This window comes from Anolis sagrei, chromosome 6 (assembly GCF_037176765.1).
Source record: "Anolis sagrei isolate rAnoSag1 chromosome 6, rAnoSag1.mat, whole genome shotgun sequence".
Taxonomy (NCBI): Eukaryota; Metazoa; Chordata; class Lepidosauria; order Squamata; family Dactyloidae; genus Anolis; species Anolis sagrei.
This window is the reverse complement of record NC_090026.1, coordinates 113,622,201-113,645,417: the sequence shown is the minus strand read 5'-3', so window position 1 is coordinate 113,645,417 and position 23,217 is coordinate 113,622,201. Positions and strand designations below refer to the sequence as shown.

Here is a 23,217-nt window from a genome sequence, read left to right as displayed (position 1 = left end):
ATGCCTGGATTAACTAACAAATAATACAGAAAGCAATTCAAACAGTTAACAAATTAAAAACATCAATACATAGTAAAATAGCAAAATAGTAAACACACAGCACTATACCAATAGCAATCAAGTCCATCTGAAATTTGAGGTTTAATATTTTTAGTGGATGGTATTTTTCATAGGTACCAAAATTTAAGAAGCAAACATCCTATGGGAAAATAGAATATGGTAGTCATTTCATGAGATGGAACTTAAGTAAATGGTTGCATTCATTTTAACTTTTTGTCTGAGCAATAATTATTAGGATGTGAAAGAATAAAAATACAGAAAGCTATTAATCTCCCCTAAGAAAATGGTGATGGGGAAAATCTAAGGCAGCAGGATGTTATTATTAGTGTAATTTTATGCAATAATATTGCTAAGAGGGTTGTTTGGGTTTCTTAGTTTGCATGCATACACTGATGTTTCAATTTCTTTGAAGTTTATTTTAGAATCTAATTAGTTTATAAATGGTTTGAATTAAGATAGCTACAATATACTTTGAGAAATTTCTACCTTTCATTTAGTGAGATGTCCTCTGCTTTAACTCCATCCAAGCCTCCCTTGTGGGAATACATATGCAGTCAAAACAAAGGAGGACTGTGTGGCAATTCTTTTGGAATGTGTAGATAAGAAATTGCAATCTAGAAATGAGAAAATGAGCAAATGAGAAATAAGGGAGAATAGAATGTAAACAATGATGAGGAGGGGAAGAAGGGAGTGGTGCTCATGTGTTAATGAAAATAAGTTATTTCCCCTTGATCTGTGAAAGAACCTTTCCCCAAATCTTGGGAAATGAGATCATAATTGCTTCAAATTTTATTATTATTCACATCCAGTTACTGGCTTTATTGAACATAACCAGTGTATTTCTTTATTCAATGGGACCAATTATAAATGAATACTGAAAACAAAACCACAATTTAAGTTCATTTGTATACAGCAGCAACTGCCATAATTCAAATTATATAGGAATTTGCATATATATCCAAAGTCCCAAATTTCTATACATCCAAGACAAGTGATTTTTAGGTGCCATAGTCTAAGGGGCTTTACAGTTGAACACTAACAACTTGAATTGTTCATGAAATGGATGCAGAGTCAGTATGGCCCCCTTTGCATTGGCAAGATGGAATCCCATGTTTTTCCAACATGCCAGGCCAATTTGTTTTACTCTTTTGTTTCTGCTCTTCACACATTCTCAGGAAGTGATTCTGGAGGTTGCTGTGTACCTTGCCTCTTGTGCAGAAGCAGACACAGCTGTAGTAGAACACAATTGGCACTGGATGTTTGCCATTTTTTCTGTTGGAAACCACCCCAAGTTCCCCTGGGCTGATAGGGCAAGTTACAAATAAATTATTATTATTATTATTATTATTATTATTATTAATAATAATAATAATAATAACAGTAATAGTCCCATTCTTTCTCAGGTTAGGCTTTATTACATTGTTTTACTGAAGACGCACTACTGCCACCCAACACTGATATCTGTTTTTCTCCTTCATCATCTTCCCAATGGCCATGCTGCAGCTTGCAATTAGACAAAGTGGGGTTAACTGGCTGGGAAACCTCTAAAAAGACTTTGGAAAAAAGATGCTTCTTTGACAGAGGATTTGTTAACTAAGGTGTGGCTGTAACTGCAATATCCATGAGGCCTGAGAAGGAAGTATGTGTCATATTGTAATCATCTAGCCTAGAGGCTCTTATGTATCACCTCATTTTCAGAGGACTATCATATCTAGAAGGTTTGTGCAACACAGAGAGATCTGTTAAATATACAAATGGTCACAAAATACAAAGCAAGAAAGAATTCAAGAGCTTACTCTTCATGATGCTGTGCCACATTATTTTTGCTCCATCAGAGCAAAAAGACTGCTTCTCTGGAAATTATCTGACTGTTCCCTCGAATGATACTCCCTAATACTTATTAGCATAATTGAAGAACATTGTTCCCTGAAAAACAAATAGAAGAATGATACATGAGTTAGGTACTTAAGCTGATGTGCCTATTTTTTCTACTTTCCTCACAGAATAATAGAAGCGTAAGAAGAGAAAAATCTTTACTAAATCTAATTTGTGATCTCATTGTAGTGGGATAAGGGAGGCAGAAGAAGAACATGGTGCTAAAAGGCTGTGTGTGTGCTAAGAGCATTATCATAATTAATATCCTGCAAAGCCTTCTCCTTTTTTCTTAGTGGGCAAACTTCCTGTGTTTTAACTCTTCTGTGTTATGCCCCATTGCTTTAGTAATTTCTAAGGAGGGATCAGAAATGGCAGCCCTCCTCCCTTATTTTTCTATTTAAGAATATTTAAGTACAAAGTGGCAACTCCATTTACACATTTTCTTAGTATTTTCACTATGGATTTTGTACTGCTCCAGAGAGTCTGCCACTTTGGCTTAAAATATACAAGGAGAAAAATACCCATGGTGGTCCCTAATGCACTCTCCTAATATTGTTGTCACACTACAAGCTCACTATGCCTTTCCTATATTATTTGCAGCACTTGGAAAGTTTAAGGGCTAAAATGAACCATGGGAGTAATTCTTCTCAACATCCCTTCTTGATGTGCCCGTTTGGGTTCTTTAAAAACTTCCATGATGGAAAAGTCACTGTATCCCCATGCAACAAAATTAGTGCTGCTATTAAAAATGTCTGTTTTATTCCATCTCATCTCTGGTACTATCCCTTTAAAGCTGTTTGTCTATTGAACTATTTTACTACTTAATTGAAAAAAAAATACCTCTTTTATCAATTATTTTGATGAGGAAAATCCCACCACTAACTCGGGTGTGAGGAATGTTTGGCTCTCCAGATGTTTTTAACTATAACTCTTTGGCTACTAGTGACCATGTTGGGTGAAAGAGATGAAAGTTGTAGCACACCTGGAAAACCAAATGTTCTCTATTTCTGATTACTTCCATTGCTCTCTTCTGCCCTTGTACAGTTTTGATACATTTGTCAAACTCTTAAGAGTCATAGAATAATGACCAGTACTGAATTACGGCAGATATCACCAGGGAAGGTTAAAAACAGTTCTGATCCCATTGCATAGTTCACCAAGGAAGTTGAGGGCAGAGGTGTTGAGCAATATGGCAAGTTGGAATTGTAATTGTCAATCAGGAGCTCCAAGATGCTGCTGGAAGTGAGCCCTTCTCCATCAGATTTTTTGCTACTTCGGTAGCTAACTTCATGAGAAGAAAAGGACCATAGAAACATGGCAACAGAAGAAATCTTTCCATTTGAAGACAGATGTGGAAATCTCAGTAAAGACATAAAATATTGATCCACATTTCCAAATTCATCTTGACTATAGCAGAAATGCCCATGAGATAACTGTGATGCTGACCATTGGCATTTACTGGATAATGATAGACTCATCTATTTGTTGTGTGCTGCTTAACCCTAACTCTTGCTGATATTTTTTCCATTCAGTTTCATATGACTAAATACCCATTGCTTTTACAATATTTATTTCATTGGTCTTCTTTTTATCTTTTGTCTTGTTGTTCCTTATTCACTTCCACACCAAGACAGAGATCGGCTTAGTCTGACAGGACTTGTCTTAGTTTGTTGAGCACTGAAACCAAAGCAAGTGACTCTTTGTAATTTTCTGGACTTTCTGTAGCAGCAGCAAGAGCAGACATTCATATCTGTCTCTTTCCCCAATCTCCTGGGACATCAATGAATTCTCAAAGATAAATGCTCAGATTTTCTTTCTTCTTCAGCCACTTCCTTTAGCTTTTTATGAGACACATTCCATTAACTTCTGCTGGCTTTAGTTTACTCAGAGTTCCTTTGTGCTTTGCTACTGACTGGCCAACCTGACCTCTCATTGCATATGAAAAGCCCATTGATGTTTTCCATCAAGCCAGGTTATTTTTCCTTTCCCAGTCAACAGTGCGTTCAAACTGACTATATCCTCCAAGGCTTTGCATGATCCTTGGTGTACTTTGAAATGTTTCAGGCAAACAAGCACAGCTGTCCTGGCATCTGACAATTACTGGAGATTTTGAGAGGGTTGTGTTTTGTTTTCTCAATTAAGGTGTTTTCCCCTTCCCCTTGTTGCTATCTAGATGTGTCTTGGGGTTTTTGTTACATTTGGAAGTTGTCATTTTACTTTTATGTGTGATTATTTCTTTTAAAATATTATAGCCATAGCCATTTGGCTCATTAAGCCGAAAAACAAATGGTTGTCTTTCTACAGCCCATCCCAAATCAAAGAGAATAGTACCCAAAGCTTGCCAGATTATATAGGCAGCTGAGACAGAAAATCTCTTAAGCCCCTCTCCTCATTTCTGGAAATTGTAAAAAAATTTAAAAATGATTTCCCACTCTTTACAATACCCTCATATCTGCTGCTTGAGGTGGTCACTTCACTCTACCTAATAATAGGACTGACCTTGAGCAGAAGCAAGCAGTTCATTGCTCCTTTCATATGTTCTTGCTACTACCTCTGAATGAGCATCCTTTAACAGGCATCCTTCAGTGAGCGTCCTTTAACAGGAACACCAACATACAGAATACTCCAAAAGCCCAAACTGGATTTCTGAAAGAGTGGCATATTTGCTTTGTGAAGTTCCAGTATACACATACTTTGTTTCATGCACACAATTATAAAAAATATTATGTATAAAATTACCTCAGGCCTATGTGTTTAAGGTGTATATAAAACAAATGAATGTTGTGTTAAGACTTTGACCCCATCTCCAAGATATCTCAATACATACATTTATGCAAATGGAGATATTCCAAAATTCAGAGCACTTCTGTTTCCTAAGCATTTCGGATAAGATATATGCAATCAATATAGCAACGTAGTAGTAAATAAAAGCATATCACAGTGACAGACTGAACTATGCTACTAGGAAAACCCACCACCCAACCCAACCATTATGTTTACTTCCTGTTGGTGAGAGTGCAGACAGGATTCAAAGAGACAGAACAAACTTAGTTTGCCAAAATGCTCTTTCTATTTGTTCTATGTCTTTCCCCCCCTTATCAAAAAATAAATCTATTAAGAAGGCAAAGATGGGATAGATTCACAATCCCTTTCAATTGGTAGTGCTAGTAACTGTCTGTCCACAATAACCTGTATTTTTGTCGTCTGTCTCAGAGATAAAGCCTGTGTCTAATAACTTTTAGAGACAATTTGTTCTTATCATGCACATGAGGAAAGCAGCTGATTGCCAGTTTGCCCAAGGGTAAAAGATTAGACAGAGCAGTAGAAAAGAAAGCAAGGGACACCAGGAGAGTGTGTTGAACATCTGGGATCATATTAGTGTACTATGCTCACCTAACATCATTGGCTTAGGCAGTGGCAGAAAGAAGACAAAGAACTGAGTGTAGCAGCCATGAAAGAGCTAACACATTGGAGAGATAGGTTGCTTAGAGCCCAAAGATTTTGACTCTCTTCTTTTGTCACTGCTAGGTGACCATGGATTAAATACATTTGGTGGTTCAATGTACCAGTGGGATTCTGGCCTTCCAACAGGGGTGGGAAAGGTGCAGTTTGCTGATGAAATATGATTCCTGGATCCCATTTTTATAGTCCCATGAAGCCTCCCTTCAATTCACCCAAAATCCCAGATACCCACATTGCACTGAAATGTGTGAAAACTCCCAATTACTTCTAATTACCATTTTGGCCAGGATGAAGAAGGCATTTTTGCTGTGCTCCTTAGGACTATATGTGCAGATAGTGGGTGTTTCTTTTTTCTGGTGTGTGTGTATTACATCTCATCCTCCCTGCAGTTGACCACACTCGCTCAGATGTGACACTGATGTACACATTGACTATTTGCTCAATAGAAAAGTGACCTCACCACCATCATGAAAGTAATTGATTTCAGCTGCAGACTAATCCCATCCATGCTTAAGTCAAACTGATTGGAATTGGACTTGCTCCCAAATAAAGTGCCTAAGATTTCAGCCTTGAATACAGGGAAGGATTATTGCTCAAACAAAAGGGTCTTACTTCTTGGGGGAAGTTCTGCTGTAGGTGTTGGCAATGTGATCTAACCCCCCCCCCCCCCCCCCCCCGCCTTCTGTTACAGGTCAATGGTGTGGACTTAACTGGGAAAACCCAAGAAGAAGTTGTTTCCCTGCTGAGAAGCACCAAAATGGGAGGGACAGTCAACCTTCTCATTTTACGCCAAGAAATATTCTATCCAAGGGAACTGGTGTGTATTTTATTTTACTTTTCACAGTGGCAAAGGCATTTTAGATGGATATGAGCAAAATAGTCTGAAGGCCTGCTGTTAACACATGTGTGGCCGGGAATGGAGCCTCTATTATATTTCCCGTGTGAGAACTAATGCTTTGAAATCACAGGTGGTAGCAAATACAAATTATAAGCTGTTGCATAGACTTTGCTTCAGTGCCCACAGACAACTGGATTATTCTATGTCTTTTACACTTGTGTGTCCCTGTTGGAAAGCTTGCTGTTTGTCATGCTTTCTCTCTCCCTTTCTCTCAGACCATTTTACATTAATTCAAAGCAGGATGTGAAAATACAGTTTTAGAAAAGAGGAACTTGTATTGGCAAAAAAAGTTGTTTTTAATACAACAGTTATATCCCCAGGAGGCAGAGAAACCCCACTGTTGTTAATTTAGCAAGGTGATTCACATAATGCCTTTTGTATAATTTAACTGAAATGAAAAGTACCACTGTACGTAGACTAACTGTTCCACAGAATGGGCACTAATGGTGTCACAATAATTGTCTATGGCAAAGTATTTTTGTTTGTTTCTTTTATTAAGAACAGTGAGATAGATACAGATGTTGTTGAGTACTTAAACCTCCTGGGCCTGACCATTATGCCAGATCTATGTACTCCAAGGCTTTGAACAATGATGCAACTAAAGTTCATATTCTTGGGGATTTGGACTTCTTCCTTTCTTAATTCATTTCTGTATAACAAATCATCTAATATTTTCCTTCAGAAATTCTTCTTAAGACCAGAACAGAAGCCAGCTGCTTTCATGTCTCACTGGTGCCTTGGATAACAGGAGCAGCTGGTAGATCTATTGCTATGGGGGTACAAAATTTATTTTTGATTTCATTACCACTCCTTTGAGTTGTGCACGAACTCTCCCTGTGTTTGAACTGATCCCTTTTGAGATTTGGTATCCATCTGCAGAAGATGCTGTAGTGAAATCAAGAGTGGATTTGCTGCCCACTCGGCAATGGATCTGGCCTGCTCTGGTTGCAACTAGAGCTGTAAATCATTGCTTGGTATGGAGGGGACCAAATTTCAGAATTGGGATGTGGATATTCTGCTTTAGTGTTTGTTGAAAAGAGAGGAACTCCTCAGTTCTACTTATGATGTTTTAGGCAAGATTTAGACAAGATCAAACTAGGGACATTTGGGCTGTTAAAATTTTGCTTTCTGTTATGATTTGATGTCAAGTGAAAATAGTGCTGGTTTCTCAAAATGAGGGGTCGGGAGTGGAGTAGAAATGCAGCAGCATCACCTTTATGGCCAGATGTTTGGAAGAGGGAAATTGACTTTTGGTAAGTAAATTTATTGCTTTCACGCAGCAACACTATATGGTCATGGTAAAATATTGGAAGGACTTATATCACCTTATACATTAAACTTTCTGGATCCTATTACATTCTGTCCCACTGCCACAACTGTATGCATATACTTTATACCTGATTCCTTAGTATCACTTGCTACTGCATCTGGGGTTATATCTGTGAAAGCTAATGCTAAAATAAAACCAGTTAGCCATAAAGGTGATGCCACATTTCTTGTTTTTCCTCTCCCTGTCTTTTTCCTTTTTATTCTGCAAGAGCTGAGCATAGCTACTTCTTCAAAAATAGAATGTATATCTGGTATGTGTGCTAATATATATGCATACTATTGTCACATAACATCTATCAGTGCTCGCCGGAGTCAAAAGAAAAGGATGATCCCCATCTTTAGAAATACGAAAACTAGTTGCCTTAGCCAAAACATAGGTTTATGAAGGATACAATAGAAGTCAAAAGAAAACAACATCATAAATAACCCACTTTGATCTCTAAGCAAACCTTGATGTTTTATGTTTTTAAAGTAGTTGGATATTTGGCTTAAAAATCAATTAAAAAAAAAGTGAATACTAATTATGTAGTAACATGGTGGCTGTGAGACTGACTGAAAATCTGATTTGCCTGTTCAGTGTGCCATTTAAACAACTATTGAGAATACTGGTCATATAAAAAATATCAAGTACACAAGATGCTTACCATAATGGATGCTCCTCAGATGGAACGATTTATCCAGTGTTCCCTAGCGAGTCTCACTAGTTTCAGAATATGTTGCTGTGTATTGTAAGAAGTCACCAAGTAAAATAGGTAGAACCATGTGTTATTGAATGGTGCTGACCTTTTATGTTATTTTTTAAGTCACAAAGCGATTTTACTCAAATGTGTGTCAGTTAATTGACCATAATTGTTATAGTATTCAGCATAAACTGAAATTGACTAACTGATTTTTAATTATGATTTTATCCATAAAGGCTGGTTAATTAACCTGGGTGATAACCTCTTATGGGCAAGTCTTAAATTTGCAGGCTTATCAGTGATAAAACTTTATTTGTTATGACAGCAAAACTTTGCATTAAAAATTAACAACATAGCAGCCATATTTAACGTAAATAGCTAATAAAGAATAAAAGAGCAAAGTGGTTTTCATGACCTAGGATTTTCATTATCATTCACAAGCATCTATCACTTTTTCCTGCTAGTGTAGGGGACCAATAAAATAACAATTCCTTCTCTTGCCTAAATTATATAATAAGTCATTAATAGGGAAAATTATGCGTGGAATATCTCCTCAATTAAATCTCGTAAGATTTTTTTCAATGTAAGAATTGGACTCTGATTGTAAAGAGCGATTTCTTTTTGTCCTTTTTGTCCTTTTTCTTCTTTTCTTTTCTTTTCTTTTCTTTCTTATGTGGTGTTTTCTACATCTAGCCAGAAAAGCTATATATTTGGGAAGCTGAAATTGTAGCTAACAGTGATGTCAACATGCTAATTAATTTCATTGTAATTTATTCTGAAACATGGTTTCATGTCCTTCAGGCATACACTTTAAGAATCTCACACTCTAAAACACTATAATATATTTTAATATCAGTGCAATAATGACATTTAAAAAAACTACAGTTGCTAGCAAATAGAAGCCATTGTAAAGTGACTGAAATAAGGTGCTGAAGCAAATGTAGGTTGAGTATCTGAAATTCTAAAATCCAGAATCATCCACATGATTGTGTTAGATAGTTGAACTTTTGCTTTCTGGTGGTCTAGTGTACAAAAACATTGTGTCATACACAAAATTATTACAAATATTGTGTACAAAATTACCCTCAAGCTCTGTGTATAAGGAGTATATGAAACAAATGAATTCTGTGCTTATGCTTGGGTCCCATCCCCAAAATATTTAATTAAGTTTATGGAAATATGGGTATTCTAGAATCCCATAATTATCCAATATTCAAAACACTTGTTTCCAAATATTTTGGATAAGGGATAATCAACCTCTGTTGTCTATCTTCTGAAAACATGCAGAGAAGGTTCTAGGCAAGATCATTCTACAATATGGAACAATCCTATATTATCAAAGGCTTTCATGGTCGGAATCACTGGGTTGTTGTAGGTTTTTTCGGGCTATGTGCCCGAAAAAACCTACAACAACCCAATCCTATATTATGTTATTCCCTTAACTCTCCTACTGATCTATCCTTTTAACGGAAGGAATTACAGACATGATTTGATCTAGGGCTCGTCCATTTTTTTTGCTGTATAATGCAGAGAAGAATGTGGTAGCCTCCCTCCATTTTCTTTACAGAAAGCATTTGGACTCATAGCTCACTGCCAATAAGGCAATGACACCTGCCAATCCTTGGGGTGCTCAGGTCACACTGAGAAAGTTCAGGGGGATTAGGGGGAACAGTTTGTGGGCTGCCATTTCTGCTTTACAACTCTGTTGCCCAGAGTAATTGCACACCCTTCATTCCATCTAATAACTTTCAGGAGTGGGAAGGCTCATATATGTCATATGACACAATCCGACATTCTGTTTCATACAGAGTTGTATTGTATATAATGAAAGTCTTATATTTTTTGATCAGTAATAGTTGAAAGATGTTTTTGCACACTGAAGCTCCATTCTTATTGGAAAATATGGATACAAATTGTGTGCTTGACACAAGGATGATTCCAGTCTGATGAGAGTTAGTATACACAACCAAATTTCCAGGACCAGATTTTGATTGCTGCAGTTGTCTAAAGTTTTCCTTTACTTCATAATCCTTTTGCCAACATGCGGCTGTATTCATTTCAGCCCAAGTGGCCAATATTTTGGAAGAGGTCATGAGAAAGCAGCACAATTTTGCTTAAGATTGAGGATTAGGAGATGATTGGCGAGTTTCACTGTATATGTTTTGTTGTGCCAAAAATGAAATCTCTTCTTCCCCCTTTTTATTTAAGGGAATAAAGATTTCTTGGCTCTGTTTTCTGTCTTTGTCAACTGCTGTGGTTCTAGCAAGTAATTCCCCCTTGACAAGCACTAGTTGCCTTTGTCTGCATGTGGGAGATCAATTAAAACTGCCCGTCTCATAGGAGAGGTGTTGTGTTTGGTCTGGTTGGCAATAAATGTAAAATGTATATTATGTCTATACATGCCATTGAAAGTAAGTGATAAAAAATTATGGAAAGATGCTTTTGTTTGCTGTTAACTTTGCTCAGTTAGTATCCAGGACATACACTTTAAAAAGGAATAAAATTGACCCAAGAAGATTTAATACAAACATAAGAAATTACATCAGAGCATGTTTTTCTTGAATTAACTGATACTATGCAAGCACATAAAATATAATTCCAAATGAAGTGTGGAATGCAAAAAAAAAAAAAAAAAAGGGGGGGGGGAGTTAGTTAGTAACATCACAATGCTATCCAAAATAAAAAAGAGTGATAAAATAGCACAAATACAAAAGTCATTCTCTCCATCATCCCAGGATGATCCACTCCAAAGAATTGCCATCGAAGGGTGTTCATGTATCGTCCAAGTTATTCTGTCCTGTCAACACATTTGTCAGGTGCGTCAGGTTGAATAACAACACTTGAATGAAATTTAAAATCCCCCTTCCCTTGAAAAATATGAAGTAGGCAAACAAGAAAGAATTAAAAGCCCCATCTAGGATCCTGTCCAGCTCTTTCAATAGTTTAAAATCTAAAACAAAATTTGAAGTATTGAATACTTGAGGTTATGAAGCTGTAAATCAGAACAAAGTCCAAACAAAGAAGTCAGTGAGTAAACCAAGGGTCATAAATCCAAGATATTCAGCAACAGCTTCTGGTGGTCATAAGGAGAACTGGAGTTCTCTCCTCCACCTCCATTTTCCTGAATATCTGCTATAAGTGTTCTTCATTTTCCAAGGAAGGTGAACTTTCCAGGGTGTGGGACATGGTAGGCGTGATCCTCAACCATTTCAGTTCTCTCTCTCTTCTCTCCAAATAACATTTTAAAGGACGAATTTCTTCACCAGAATGATCTCTGAGACAGTCAACACTACTATCCTCCAACAACCCCCCTCCAAGGATTTCATGTTTCCTTCCCAAAGCCTAGTAATGATGGATCAAAAGAAACAATGATTTCCTTTTGATCATGATTTTCCATTTTTTATTAATATTGTAGTGTGCTGGCTTTAGGCCCAGGGAAATGATGTCTGTCTGGAGGTCTCTTGGAGTGGATGTCGGACTGGAGGCCCATTTCTCTCTCTTTCTCTGTGTATGTGCTTATGGAAAACCATTTGTAATAATTTGTTGAAGACTGAGCACAGCCAGAATTTCCTCAATTGCAGCCATAGTAAGAAGTATTGCACAGGCACCTCAGACCCTTACATTCAAGGACAGGGAACTTCACTTTACCATTCCCTTGGTATCACAACTGTCTGCAACCTTCTTAAAATAGTCTGTTTCCTCTCTCTTCTGTAGTGTCTGGATCTTCATTAGAGTGACAGGTCTTCACAGCATCCTTCCCCTTTCAGCAATATGTGTCTTCTTTTGGTAGTTGTGTAAGATCTTAAAGGCCCTGGTGGTAGTGGTCAGTGTGATGAAAGAATGACCTCCATTTCTTCTGTAACCATATCAGTTGTTATAATGCTTACAGAGAATTTGTTAAAAAAGTGCATACAAAATGTGTATATTTCAAATGTGAATGGCTAAATTGGCCATAATTGAGAAAAATGTGGAGAAATATATTTTAATCCAAGAGGAAACATTCAGAAATTTAGTGAATTGTACCAATGGATAGGAAAAATATGTGAAATACATTTCTGCAAATGTCAGCACTGGATGGAAACATAGTCTCACAACCCAAGATGAAATGGGAACAGTAGGAAAATGCTTAACCTGCATTCATTTGTTTACTCGTACAAAGTGTCACTTGTGGGTCTTGGATCTTTTTATTATAGTTTTGGTGGTGATGTATCCTGCTTTGCTGGTAGAAGATTTCTCATTAGGGAGGATAACAACTTCTGCGGTTCTTGCTTTTGCACTCCATTTGAATATCAAATCACTTGCTTGTCTTCCTCTTTCTCGGAGGAAGAGATTTCAAATGCCTTTTTAAAAGCTTTGTTCTTATTTTAATTTTTTCCCCCTCACTTCTTTTAGAATACTGAACAAACCCAGTCACAAATTCCAAAGGAAACGGTAAGAGTTTTGTCTTTGGCATGTCAACAGTGGTGGTGGTTTTTGAATGTTGCATTATTCCATCAAAGGAGGTTTTTCAGCATATAATTCCATTCATGATAGATGCTGTAGGGGGCTCTCTCCAGCTTTAAATTGCATCTCATGTTATTCTTTACACTTATTTCAGATTGGTGTGTGCATGTGTCTTCAAGTCACTTGGCATACTTTACCTTATAGGGAGAGTGATAGTTTTCTGCTTGTAATTGGAGCACACTTTGATTAAGACACAAACAAACTGGTTTTACAAAAAAGAAAGTGATTTAGTTCCCAGAAACTGAGCTAGTTAAAGCTTTCAGACAACAGCAAAATGCTCCAAAATGAACCACTCCTCAAAATTTGAACTGTCATATCTTATTACATACTTAAAAATCAACTTTAGTGTTGCTTCAGAAGAAATATTGGATTTACTCCAGAGTAGCAGATTCTACATTCAAGTACTGTACATATTTCAGATGGAGGAACATCATACATTATTTATTATATGAGCAACTCAAAGCATGAAGATTTTTTGTTTATTTAGTCTTTACAGTTCTGTACATGTTCTCCTTATTTTACATTGTATTTTTATAATGCTATTTTAAAAAGTCCTGCAATGGAAGCATTTCCTGTCCAGGTTAAATCAGTATTCCAAAGGATCTCCTTATAGGGACATCTCTTGTACAATGGCAGCTTTTCAGGGGATTTAAAGCAAATCTATCTGACCATAAATCAGCATTTTCTCATTCCTTTGCAAGGTTTCTTCGAGATTTTTTTAAAAGAAGGGTGTTTTAGAGAGGAAGAAGGTTGGACGAAGACATTTTGTTGGATGGTGTGAAGCATGTGAAGTTCTCAGAATGTGTGGTACTCAAGTAATCAGGTTATTTTGATCCCTGAGTTAAAAATCTTATGTGCACCTCTTTTCCTTTCCAGTAAATATATAACAGTAAAGAACAAAATAGCCAATATTTATGTATAATGTCATAAAAACCCACATCAGGCAGTTATCTCATTCTGCCTAACGGTAGGACCAAATGTGCTACACAATCTGTTTTTATCTTACTAAACATAAGTTTCCGTATCACATTCTGTTGAGTAGTTACTATAGTGGCATAATAAAATGAGAGGGCCCACATTTGGGTTTAACGGAAGATTAATGATATGCTCAAGAGTATGCTCAAGAGCAGGCATGAGCAAACTTCATCCCTCCAGGTGTTTTGGACTTTAACTCCTGCAATTCCCAACAGCCAGTAGGCTCTTAGGAATTGTGGAAGTTGGTCCAAAACACCGGGAGGACCAAAGTTTGCCCATGCCTTCTCAAGACTGTTTGATCAAGACAGACTGAAACCCATGTGATATAGATTCTGATAAGCTTTTTGTTTTGCCTGTTTAAGCCAAACCTTTCTAAAATTATTCAGAAATCTAGATGTTGTGCTTGTTCTCTTACCATCTTGTGGCAGGGAAATAGTAGGTATTCCGTGTGCTTTTCAGGTGAGCCAACTGCTAACAATCTGCCAAACAATCTAAACAACAACATGAATATATTATTACAAGCTGGATCACATATTTTTCAGTACACTGCTTGGGGATTGAAAATATATATGTATGGCAGTTTTTGTATGACATGAATATCAGTGGCGGAGAGCATAGGTGTATTTCTTTTTAATTCTGCCTTGCTTCTTAATATCTTTTGCATATCTTTTTTTTCCAGCAGGAAATCAATATCTTGAACTTCATTTTGAGTGTTCTGCATTGTTACTTGGCTGCCTTTCTCCCTTCCACTTGGTTCTGCATCATTCCCCTTCTGGCTTTTCTAGCTCTTGTCAGATCCTTCACCTACTCTTTCTGATTCTATGTTTTATTTTATTTTATTGTTCTTGCTGTTGTTGTTTGGTAACAAGCTTTCTGGTCTCTCTTGTGCTGTTAGTAGTGAATTCAGCGCGAGTTGCTGTCATGAGTTTGACAGCGGAAGAAAGCTTAGTGAAGATAGTAGCAATAAGGATGCTGGGAGAATCACAGGAGATTGGCGAATCACTAAAACAAAATTAGGTTCTTCCAGCTTTGAAGCACAGGCCATCACAAATATTTGCAGTGTGAGATAAAAGTGCCTTTTGTTAGGAACTCTAAATGGTTCTCTAAAAGAAAAAAATCCCAGTGTAATTTTACTTTGAACTTTTTCAAGGCTATCAATATCTCCACCATGTAAGAATTCTTACTTGCTTTATTGTAGTGAGGGACATTTTCTTCAGCATTGCACGAAGTCATGATTTTGCTAGGACTCTATCATCATTTGACTTATGTGAGTCTTTGTTGAGCGATGACAGCATGGATATTCAGGATGAATTTTGAAAAGTGACTATGACATCAATGCAGTAGTGGCAGTAATAGTAAGCAACTCCTTTCATTTCCTCCCACCTTCTGAATATTCAAAAAGTTATGTTTTTCTTTCCCTTCCTGTGTGTTTCATCCACACAAGTGATGATGATGATGATATTATTATTACACAATAAGAGGATTTAAGGATCACACTGCAAAGACTCAGGCACAAGCCAGTAAAGGTGGTCCCAGTGTTGATCAGCATACTGGGTGCAGTGCCTAAAGACCTTGGCCAGCACTTGAAAATAATCTGCACTGACAAAATTAATATCTGTCAGCTGCAAAAGGCCACCCTACTGGGATCTGCATGCATTATTCGCCGATACACCATACAGTCCTAAACACTTGGGAAGTGTTGGACATGTGATCCAATATAAAAGCCAGCATAGTGATCTTGTTTGCTGTGTACTAATCTTGTTGTTTATCTAATACTAATAATAAACAATCCAGCATGTAGATCTTGTTTGCTGTGACATACTGTGGTTTTGTGTCAGTAAAATAATAATAATAATAATAATAATAATAATAATAATAATAATATATTTCTTATTTATTTATTTATTTATTTACTTTGCTTATATACCGCTGTATCTCAAGCCCGAAGGCGACTCACAGCGGTTCACAAACAGTAAAAACAGTAGAAACAGCAGTGGTTCCATACAACATATAACAATTGACTTAACACATTATCCATAAATTACCGATAAGCAATTACAATGCACAATTATTACAAAAAACAACCGTACCCAGTCTTCTCATCATCCAAGCGTAGTCCAGGTTCGTCGTCCATTGTTCCATTCCTATGTTCCATTACCAGATTGCACTAAATTACTCAAACGCCTGCACAAACATCCAGGTCTTCACCTTTTTGCGGAATACCATTAGAGATGGTGCCAGTCTAATGTCCGCAGGAAGGGCGTTCCACAGCCGAGGAGCCACCACCGAGAAGGCCCTCTCTCTCGTCCCCGCCAGCCGAGCTTGAGAAGCAGACGGGATCGAGAGCAGGGTCTCCCCGGAAGATCTCAAAGTCCTGGTGGGTTCATAGGCAGAGATGCGGTCAGATAGGTAGCTTGGGCCGGAACCGTTTAGGGCTTTAAAGGCCAACGCCAGCACTTTGAATTCAGCCTGGTAGCAGATCGGTAGCCAGTGGAGTTGGCGCAACAGGGGGGTTGTATGCTCCCTGCGCTCCGCTCCTGTTAAAATCATGGCTGCCGAGCGTTGGACTAGTTGGAGCTTCCGAGCTGTCTTCAAAGGCAACCCCACGTAGAGAGCGTTGCAGTAGTCTAAACGGGATGTAACCAGAGCGTGGACTACCGTGGCCAAATCTTACTGCTTCTTCTCATGGCTTGAGGCGGACTACAGAATAATTAAAACAGATAAACAATGCAAAACACTAGAAATGCATATATTAAAATGTATTTATATAAAATCTACATATTTAAATACACAAAATAGAGATTAAACAAAGTCAATGCATTAAAAATTGTGCTTAAAGACTGTCTGGGCAGGCCTGCCAGAAGAGATAAGTTTTTACATGGTTTTAAAATTCCCACAGCTCCTTTAGCTGTGGGAGTTCTTCCAGCAGGTTGTTCCACAGTCTTGGGGCAGCCAATGAAAAGGTCCTCTGCGTGGTGGTTGCCAGTCGGGTTCTGGCAGGCTGGAGCAGATGTCCCTCAGAGGACCTCAGTGTGTGGGGAGGATTTTACACGAGAAGGAGATTTTTTAAGTAACCTGGACCCAAACCATGTAAAGATCAAAACCACTTTGTACTTTCCCTAGAAACTAATTGGCAGTTAGTGGAGTGACTTTAGGATAGGTGAAATATGCTCACTCCTAGATGTTCCTGTAACCAATCTGGCTGCTGTATTTTGAACCAGGTGTGATTCAGCTTCCTACCTACTAGGAAGCTGAATCACACTAAGTGTGGGTGATTTCAAGATACCATTGAAGGCCAGTTCGTCAGGTGCAGCTCAGGAGTACATGGTATCCATGACAAACATGGGCCTATCCCTGTTAGTGTCTGGACAATGTGTTCAGCAGGTCATACCCTTTATGCAATTTTCAAATTGGTCAGGGCTAGTATCACAGCTACAACCTACCCCTGCAAGGATGGAGGGCCTATTAAAATGGTCTTCCCTCAAAGGCTAATGGATCCTCTGAGATTCCAGGAGGCCTTAGATGTTTCTATGGTTGACATCACCAACAATCCTGTTGAATCCCTGTTCAATAAGTGAAATCAAAAATCTAACCAGGGCTATTGACACAATCACTTCCAAATGTCCTCTCTGACCCTTGACAGAACAGGCTCCCTGGTATACAGAGAACCTCAAAGAAATGAAACAGGAAGGACAATGAATAGAGAGCAGATGATGGAAAACTCAACTTTTATGTAACAAGAGGGCACCTTTGCTCCTCTAAGGTGGCAATACTTGCAATTAAGAAAGCTTTCCTTTCTGCAAGCATTGTTGTAACGAGTGGACGTAGATGTTAAATAGCAGGGGCGAGAGGATAGCACAAATACAGTTAAAATCATACAATTTCTAATCAACTTCTTTACACCTTCCCCCCCAGAAAAAATTATGTTTGGATCATTCTCAGTCCCGGAATGGGCAAAATTAATTCCACAAATTATCCAACAATATCTAAATATACAATATTTCTGAAATGCAAACATATTATGGTTAAATACATTATAATTCATACATACAAACCTTTAACCTTACGAAATTCTAGTATCATCTATGGATGTGGTATCAAAGTCTCACATTTTTAACGTTTTTCATATAAACAATCTATCTAAACATTTCTATTTTTATATATATATTTGTAAATATTTATTGCCTATTATAAAACGTATATACCTACCACATTTTAATATTACACTACCTTACACATACATTAGATTTTAAAAGTTAAATCCTTTTCCATGGAATCAGTATTGATGAAACACCTTCCAATGGAACTAACAGGCTAACACTAAACCTATATCTATATAGCTTACCTGAATAAAACTATCCTGGAGTCATCCTCCATGTCTATGACAAGATGTCCACCTTGACATAGTTACATCCCTCAGTATACTATACATTGAAGTGAAATTGTGGAGCCTCCAACTCCCAATTCCCACCTTTACAGTTTGCCTGTCCCCTGGGCTCTTATCACCTATAGAAGCCCCCAAACCCAGCACTCTTTATCTTAGAGGCTGCTATCTTAGACCTAAATCTTTCTCTTGAAGACTGGTTCTACCTTTAAAACATTTTCTCAAAATGGATTTCTGTCTTTACCTAAGACACACAACTTTACCTTTCATTAACTTTATCTTTAAATCCTCTTGCATTTATTCAATTCTCCATATCAACATCAAATATCCTTGTCCAAACGTGTTTCTATCCCATTAACATATACAATTGACCTTCTACCTAGTTTGGTCAATTTATAAGACTTTTATCTATATATCATATCACAACTTTTCTCCATACATATGGTCCCAATTTGTTAATAGCCCACACAATAGTTAAACTCCCACATTTGATCGTTGACATAGGTGTCTTAGTGTCCAATGTCCCATGGTTCAAACACAACCTCGGTTGTATTGGACCAACTGTCCACAGCAATGTCTCTTTATGATGATCTTTTAACTTCTTTCTTCCACTTCTTCGTTTCTTCTTTTGTCCCTTGATGTCTTTTCGATGACCTGGAGATACGGTTTTCTTTCTCACACGACGTCTGCAAGTCTTTTCTGCTCTCTTTTTTGCTGCTGGGGTTTCTTCTTTTAATCTGACCTTCCAATTATCAGGAACAGTTCTGTTTCCATCGAGTTCCAGGGCTTGAACAACAGCTTGCTTTAATGTAGCATCAGATTTTAGTGAAGTATCTGGAATTCCTCGAACATCTTTTCTTGGCACTGAAGAGAATTCACTGTCCTTGGAAGAACGAACACGAATACTGTCCCTCTTCATGGCAAGCTCATCACTGCTATCTGGACAAACTTCTAAATCTAGAAATTGCAGCTTTTTCTTTTTATCACCACCAATACAGTCTGCGTACATCAGCTCTCCTGTCAATCCATCAGCTCGGCTTTTATTCTTTCTTTCTTCTTTGTTCAAGGATAAAGGAGATCTCTCTTCCGACACATGGCCAAATCTTCTTTTTCTGCTCACCCTCTCCTCAGATGTAGGCTTATCGACATGTTCAGAGTTAGTAAGGAAGAGTTGATCTAATGTTTTACTCTCAACAAAATGTCTCTCTTTTTCACCATCATCTGTCATAGGGTATAATCTTGTATTTATCATTTTGTTGATGCCAGCTCTTTGATAAGTTTCACTTAAACTCTTATCTTCAGCTATAGTTCCATTCTTTAGAACTTCTTTTGTATGATCATCTGGAACTTTTATAGTGGATGAATCATGTCTAGAAGTCATCTTAACTTCAATTAGCCCTTCAGGTGTATGGATCTTTGTTTCACAGAAGACCCCTGGATATTCTGAACTCGCATCAGCTTCTACTGTCACATCCAGAGTTTGTTTTCCTTTAACTTTCTCTTTTGATTGTGTCTCATGGTCTTTGTCACAAAGTTTGGTTGAGGTAATTTCTTTACGTGGAGCTGAAGGTAATATATCTTTTAAGGTCAAGGATTCCTCTTTCTCCTCAGAGTTTATCACTTGTCTTTCCAGACCTATTGTTTCTATACTCTCTTCACTGGCTCTCAAATAATCAGCCACTGGAATCGGCTCTGCTGCAGGGCTTGTTCCTCGTTTGCATGGTCTCTTCTGGCTGTACACTTCTGACTTTATATTTGGAACACCATCTTCAGCAATAAATCTATAGGGTTGTTCTTTTGCTCTTTGTTCCTGTTGAATTTCTCTGACTCCTCCTGTCTTCTTAATAAGCTCAGCAACCGTAGTGCTAGATTCTGGATTCTCATCCCCATCCTGTTGTATGGTGAAACACATGGCTTTTTGATCAGGGCTTTTGTTGTTATATTTCTCCTCCTCACACGTCATTCTTCAGTTTTCAATCTTTTTAGCCACGCCATCCAGCCCAGAGGCAGCTCCTCCATCTTTGTCTTTCTCATCTTCTTGTGTCACCTTCCTGGCTACTTTTGCGAGCCTTGTGGCTCTCTTGATGAGGGACAAATGGCCTGGAGTCCCTGGCTGAAATTCCTGGTGCCATTCCACAGCTTGTGCCACAACTTCTATGGCACTGTTTAAATCTCCTCTGCGCCTCAAACATGCCGCCATTGTCAAAACTAAGTCTGAGTCACTCCTCAGCACTTCTGTATCTTTTAAAATTATGTATGTTTCATGTACATGGCCTTGATCCCACTTTTGTATTGCCATAGTCAACTTCTCATGTTCGCTCTTTAATTCAGTCATGCTTTCTTTCTCAGCCTCCTTTTGTTCTACCTCAGCTGTTTTCATAACTTCTTCCCTTTCTACTTTTGGCTGTGACTCTCTAACTGTCACTACATCTGTCTCTTCAGCTTTGGTATCCACCATATTGCCTGCTTCTGAGGTAATCTTCTTCTGTCGTCTGGTAGCCGTATTTCAATAACTTTTACCTCACAAATTATTTTCAAAGTAGTCTTAAGGCACTTGATCAGTTGTTAAACGGATCCCACCATCTGCCACCAATTTGTAACGAGTTAGGAGAGAGGAGGGACGATTTATTATTTATTACTCTTAATGGTGCCACCAATGTGTGATGTGAGGTATTATTGGGAGATATGGCACACTGGACGCAGAATTAATGGAGATGAGGCAGTCTTCAAACAAAAGAGAACAAGTTTATTTTGAACAAAGCGTATGGTTGCAGGCTGTTGATAAACTTGGAAATACTTTGAGAACTTTACATGTAACTTGGTTGCAATACAGTTCACACTTCTGGATGTTACAACTTGTAATTGATTTTTACTGTGGTGAAGCACTTTCTTAAACAATGTTTCCTGAGGTGAATAGCCTTCCTGTTTGATCCTTCCGTGATCAAACCCCAGATCTCTAGTTCATTTCTAACTAGTGATCTAAACAAGCTTCTATTAGTCCTCTCTAACTAATGAAACTAATTAGGTTTCCCCTTCAGCCTTCCTAAACTGAAGAAACCTCTGACTATTCACAAACACTGCTTCTCTACTTCCCACTCTCTCTCTCTCAACTGCTAACTCCGACTCCAAAACCCTAACTCTGACTGAACTTAAACTGTCGTTTTTCAAACTCTCCCCTCTAAGCTCCTCCCACTTCTCTACAGCATCGTCTCCATGGTAACGCAATCCTCTCAGCTAGGCCGCTCCAGCATTAGTGCCACCAATCCAAACACAAATACAGTTAAAATCATACAATTTCTAATCAACTTCTTTACAATTGTGTTTGTAGATTCACATCCAGCGGAACTGTTCAGAGTGGTGAGAGGCATAACCCAGGTGCCCTCTCAAACACATTGCTAGAATCTTCAGTACCTCACTGTGATGCTTTTAACAACCATTTTGCAGATAAAATATCACACATAAGAGCTGGCTTAGGTACTGTAATTGGTATCCAACAACTCTGTAAGTGAGATTACACTGGATCAGTTTTAATTATTGAGTGGCATGCTGGCAGGGTGACTGGAAGGTGGGATAGGTATTAAACACCTTTCTCTTCATCTATGAGGACATGTGACCCTGCAATTGCCATATCTCCCTCTGCCCTAAACAACTTGTATTGCTAACCCAGTTTCTGTATACACTGAATTAAAAGCAATAGTACAGTGACAAACAAACAATTCAAAGCAAAAAAAGGAAACAACAAAAACAAATTATAAGATATTTGATACAACAATACTTAACACACAGTCTATTAAGCTGCATTTGGACTATTTGCTTGCCTAGATTTTTGCCAACTGTGTATGGACCAGCACCCCCAACTAATCTAGGTTCTTGTCGTGTCCCAAATTATGAGAAAAATATGGGTCTATCTGCATAAGACTTATCATTATAGAATCAGTAGTAAGAATGCTGTAGGAAGTCTTGGGATCCATATCCTACACCAAAGACTTTTATCATTAGGATTCTAGAGGCCTGTTACATGAAAATATTTTATATTTCTATGTCTAAATTACAGCACTATATATAAGAAACTGTTCTGTCAGTATGTATATCTTCTGGACTGTCCCAGCTAAGATACAGTTGGCTACCAAATTATTCTAGGTAAGTGTAGCCAGAAACTTCCTGCGATCACATCACAACTTGGCTTCATGGGCTTCCCAGATGGCAGTTCAGAATTTCTATTTTTTTACTCTCCTATCCAAAATGAAACAGATGCACCTTCTGGTAAACCATGGTGATTATTTTAATGTGAAAAAGAGAGACCACAATATGAGAACTGGTAATTTGTCATTATATTTCTGTTTCTGAGGCTAATTATCTTAATCTTTTACATTGCATAGAAATAAATTGTTAATTACGATATGAGGAACATCTGCCAGTTAACCTTTGTCCTTCTCCTGAAAAGTCAATAAAGCTGGGATAATACTGCGAATTTTGATCCCCCCCCCCTGTGTTTGTTTTCTTTCTTTCCAATCTGTTTTTGACCCGTCTCTTAGCTTCACCTGTGGGGACTTGTTGTTGTTGTTCAGCATGCTTAGTGACTTTGATGGTGTACCTTTGGGAATATGTGGAAGAGGAAGAGAAAAAGGCACAATTTTGGCATCTATATGAGGGAGAAAAATATTAACTTGTTGCAAATAATGCCCTAATAGTCCCCAATATTGCTGTGATTATTCTTAGAGTCTCTCCCCTCCCCCCTCCCCCCAGAAATCTCAGGTTGTGCATAGTGTAAACATCCTTTTCCGTTTTTCAGCAATGAAGGAAAAGATGGTCTGAATAATAACTTAACTAATTATTACTAATCTTTTCTACACTAGAGAGACATTTGGAAATATACAACTGTGCAATCAATTCACATGGCCAATGGTGAAATCCCCAAATTCTGTCCAATATGTTGTACAAATAAAGCATGACCCATATTCCATGTCAAGTTCCAGTTTTTCCCGATGCTGGGAGAATTATGGCCTGGATATGCAAATGCTAGTGGAATTACTTCACTTCACTTCACTTTA

The 23,217-nt window shown here is 37.9% G+C and overlaps 1 protein-coding gene across 13 annotated transcripts in view; it reads left to right on the top strand.

Moving 5' to 3' along the window:
- PARD3 (par-3 family cell polarity regulator) overlaps positions 1-23,217 on the top strand; it is a 620,400-nt gene that overhangs the window by 373,008 nt on the left and 224,175 nt on the right. For 8 of the 13 annotated variants that reach the window (XM_060782524.2, XM_060782531.2, XM_060782530.2 and 5 more), the window contains 2 exons: positions 6,089-6,214; positions 12,697-12,735. In XM_060782524.2, coding sequence (XP_060638507.2) covers positions 6,089-6,214; positions 12,697-12,735 — 165 coding nt within the window. The remainder of the gene's footprint in view (positions 1-6,088; positions 6,215-12,696; positions 12,736-23,217) is intronic. The other 5 variants (XM_067470360.1, XM_067470359.1, XM_067470358.1 and 2 more) reach the window with 1 other exon arrangement.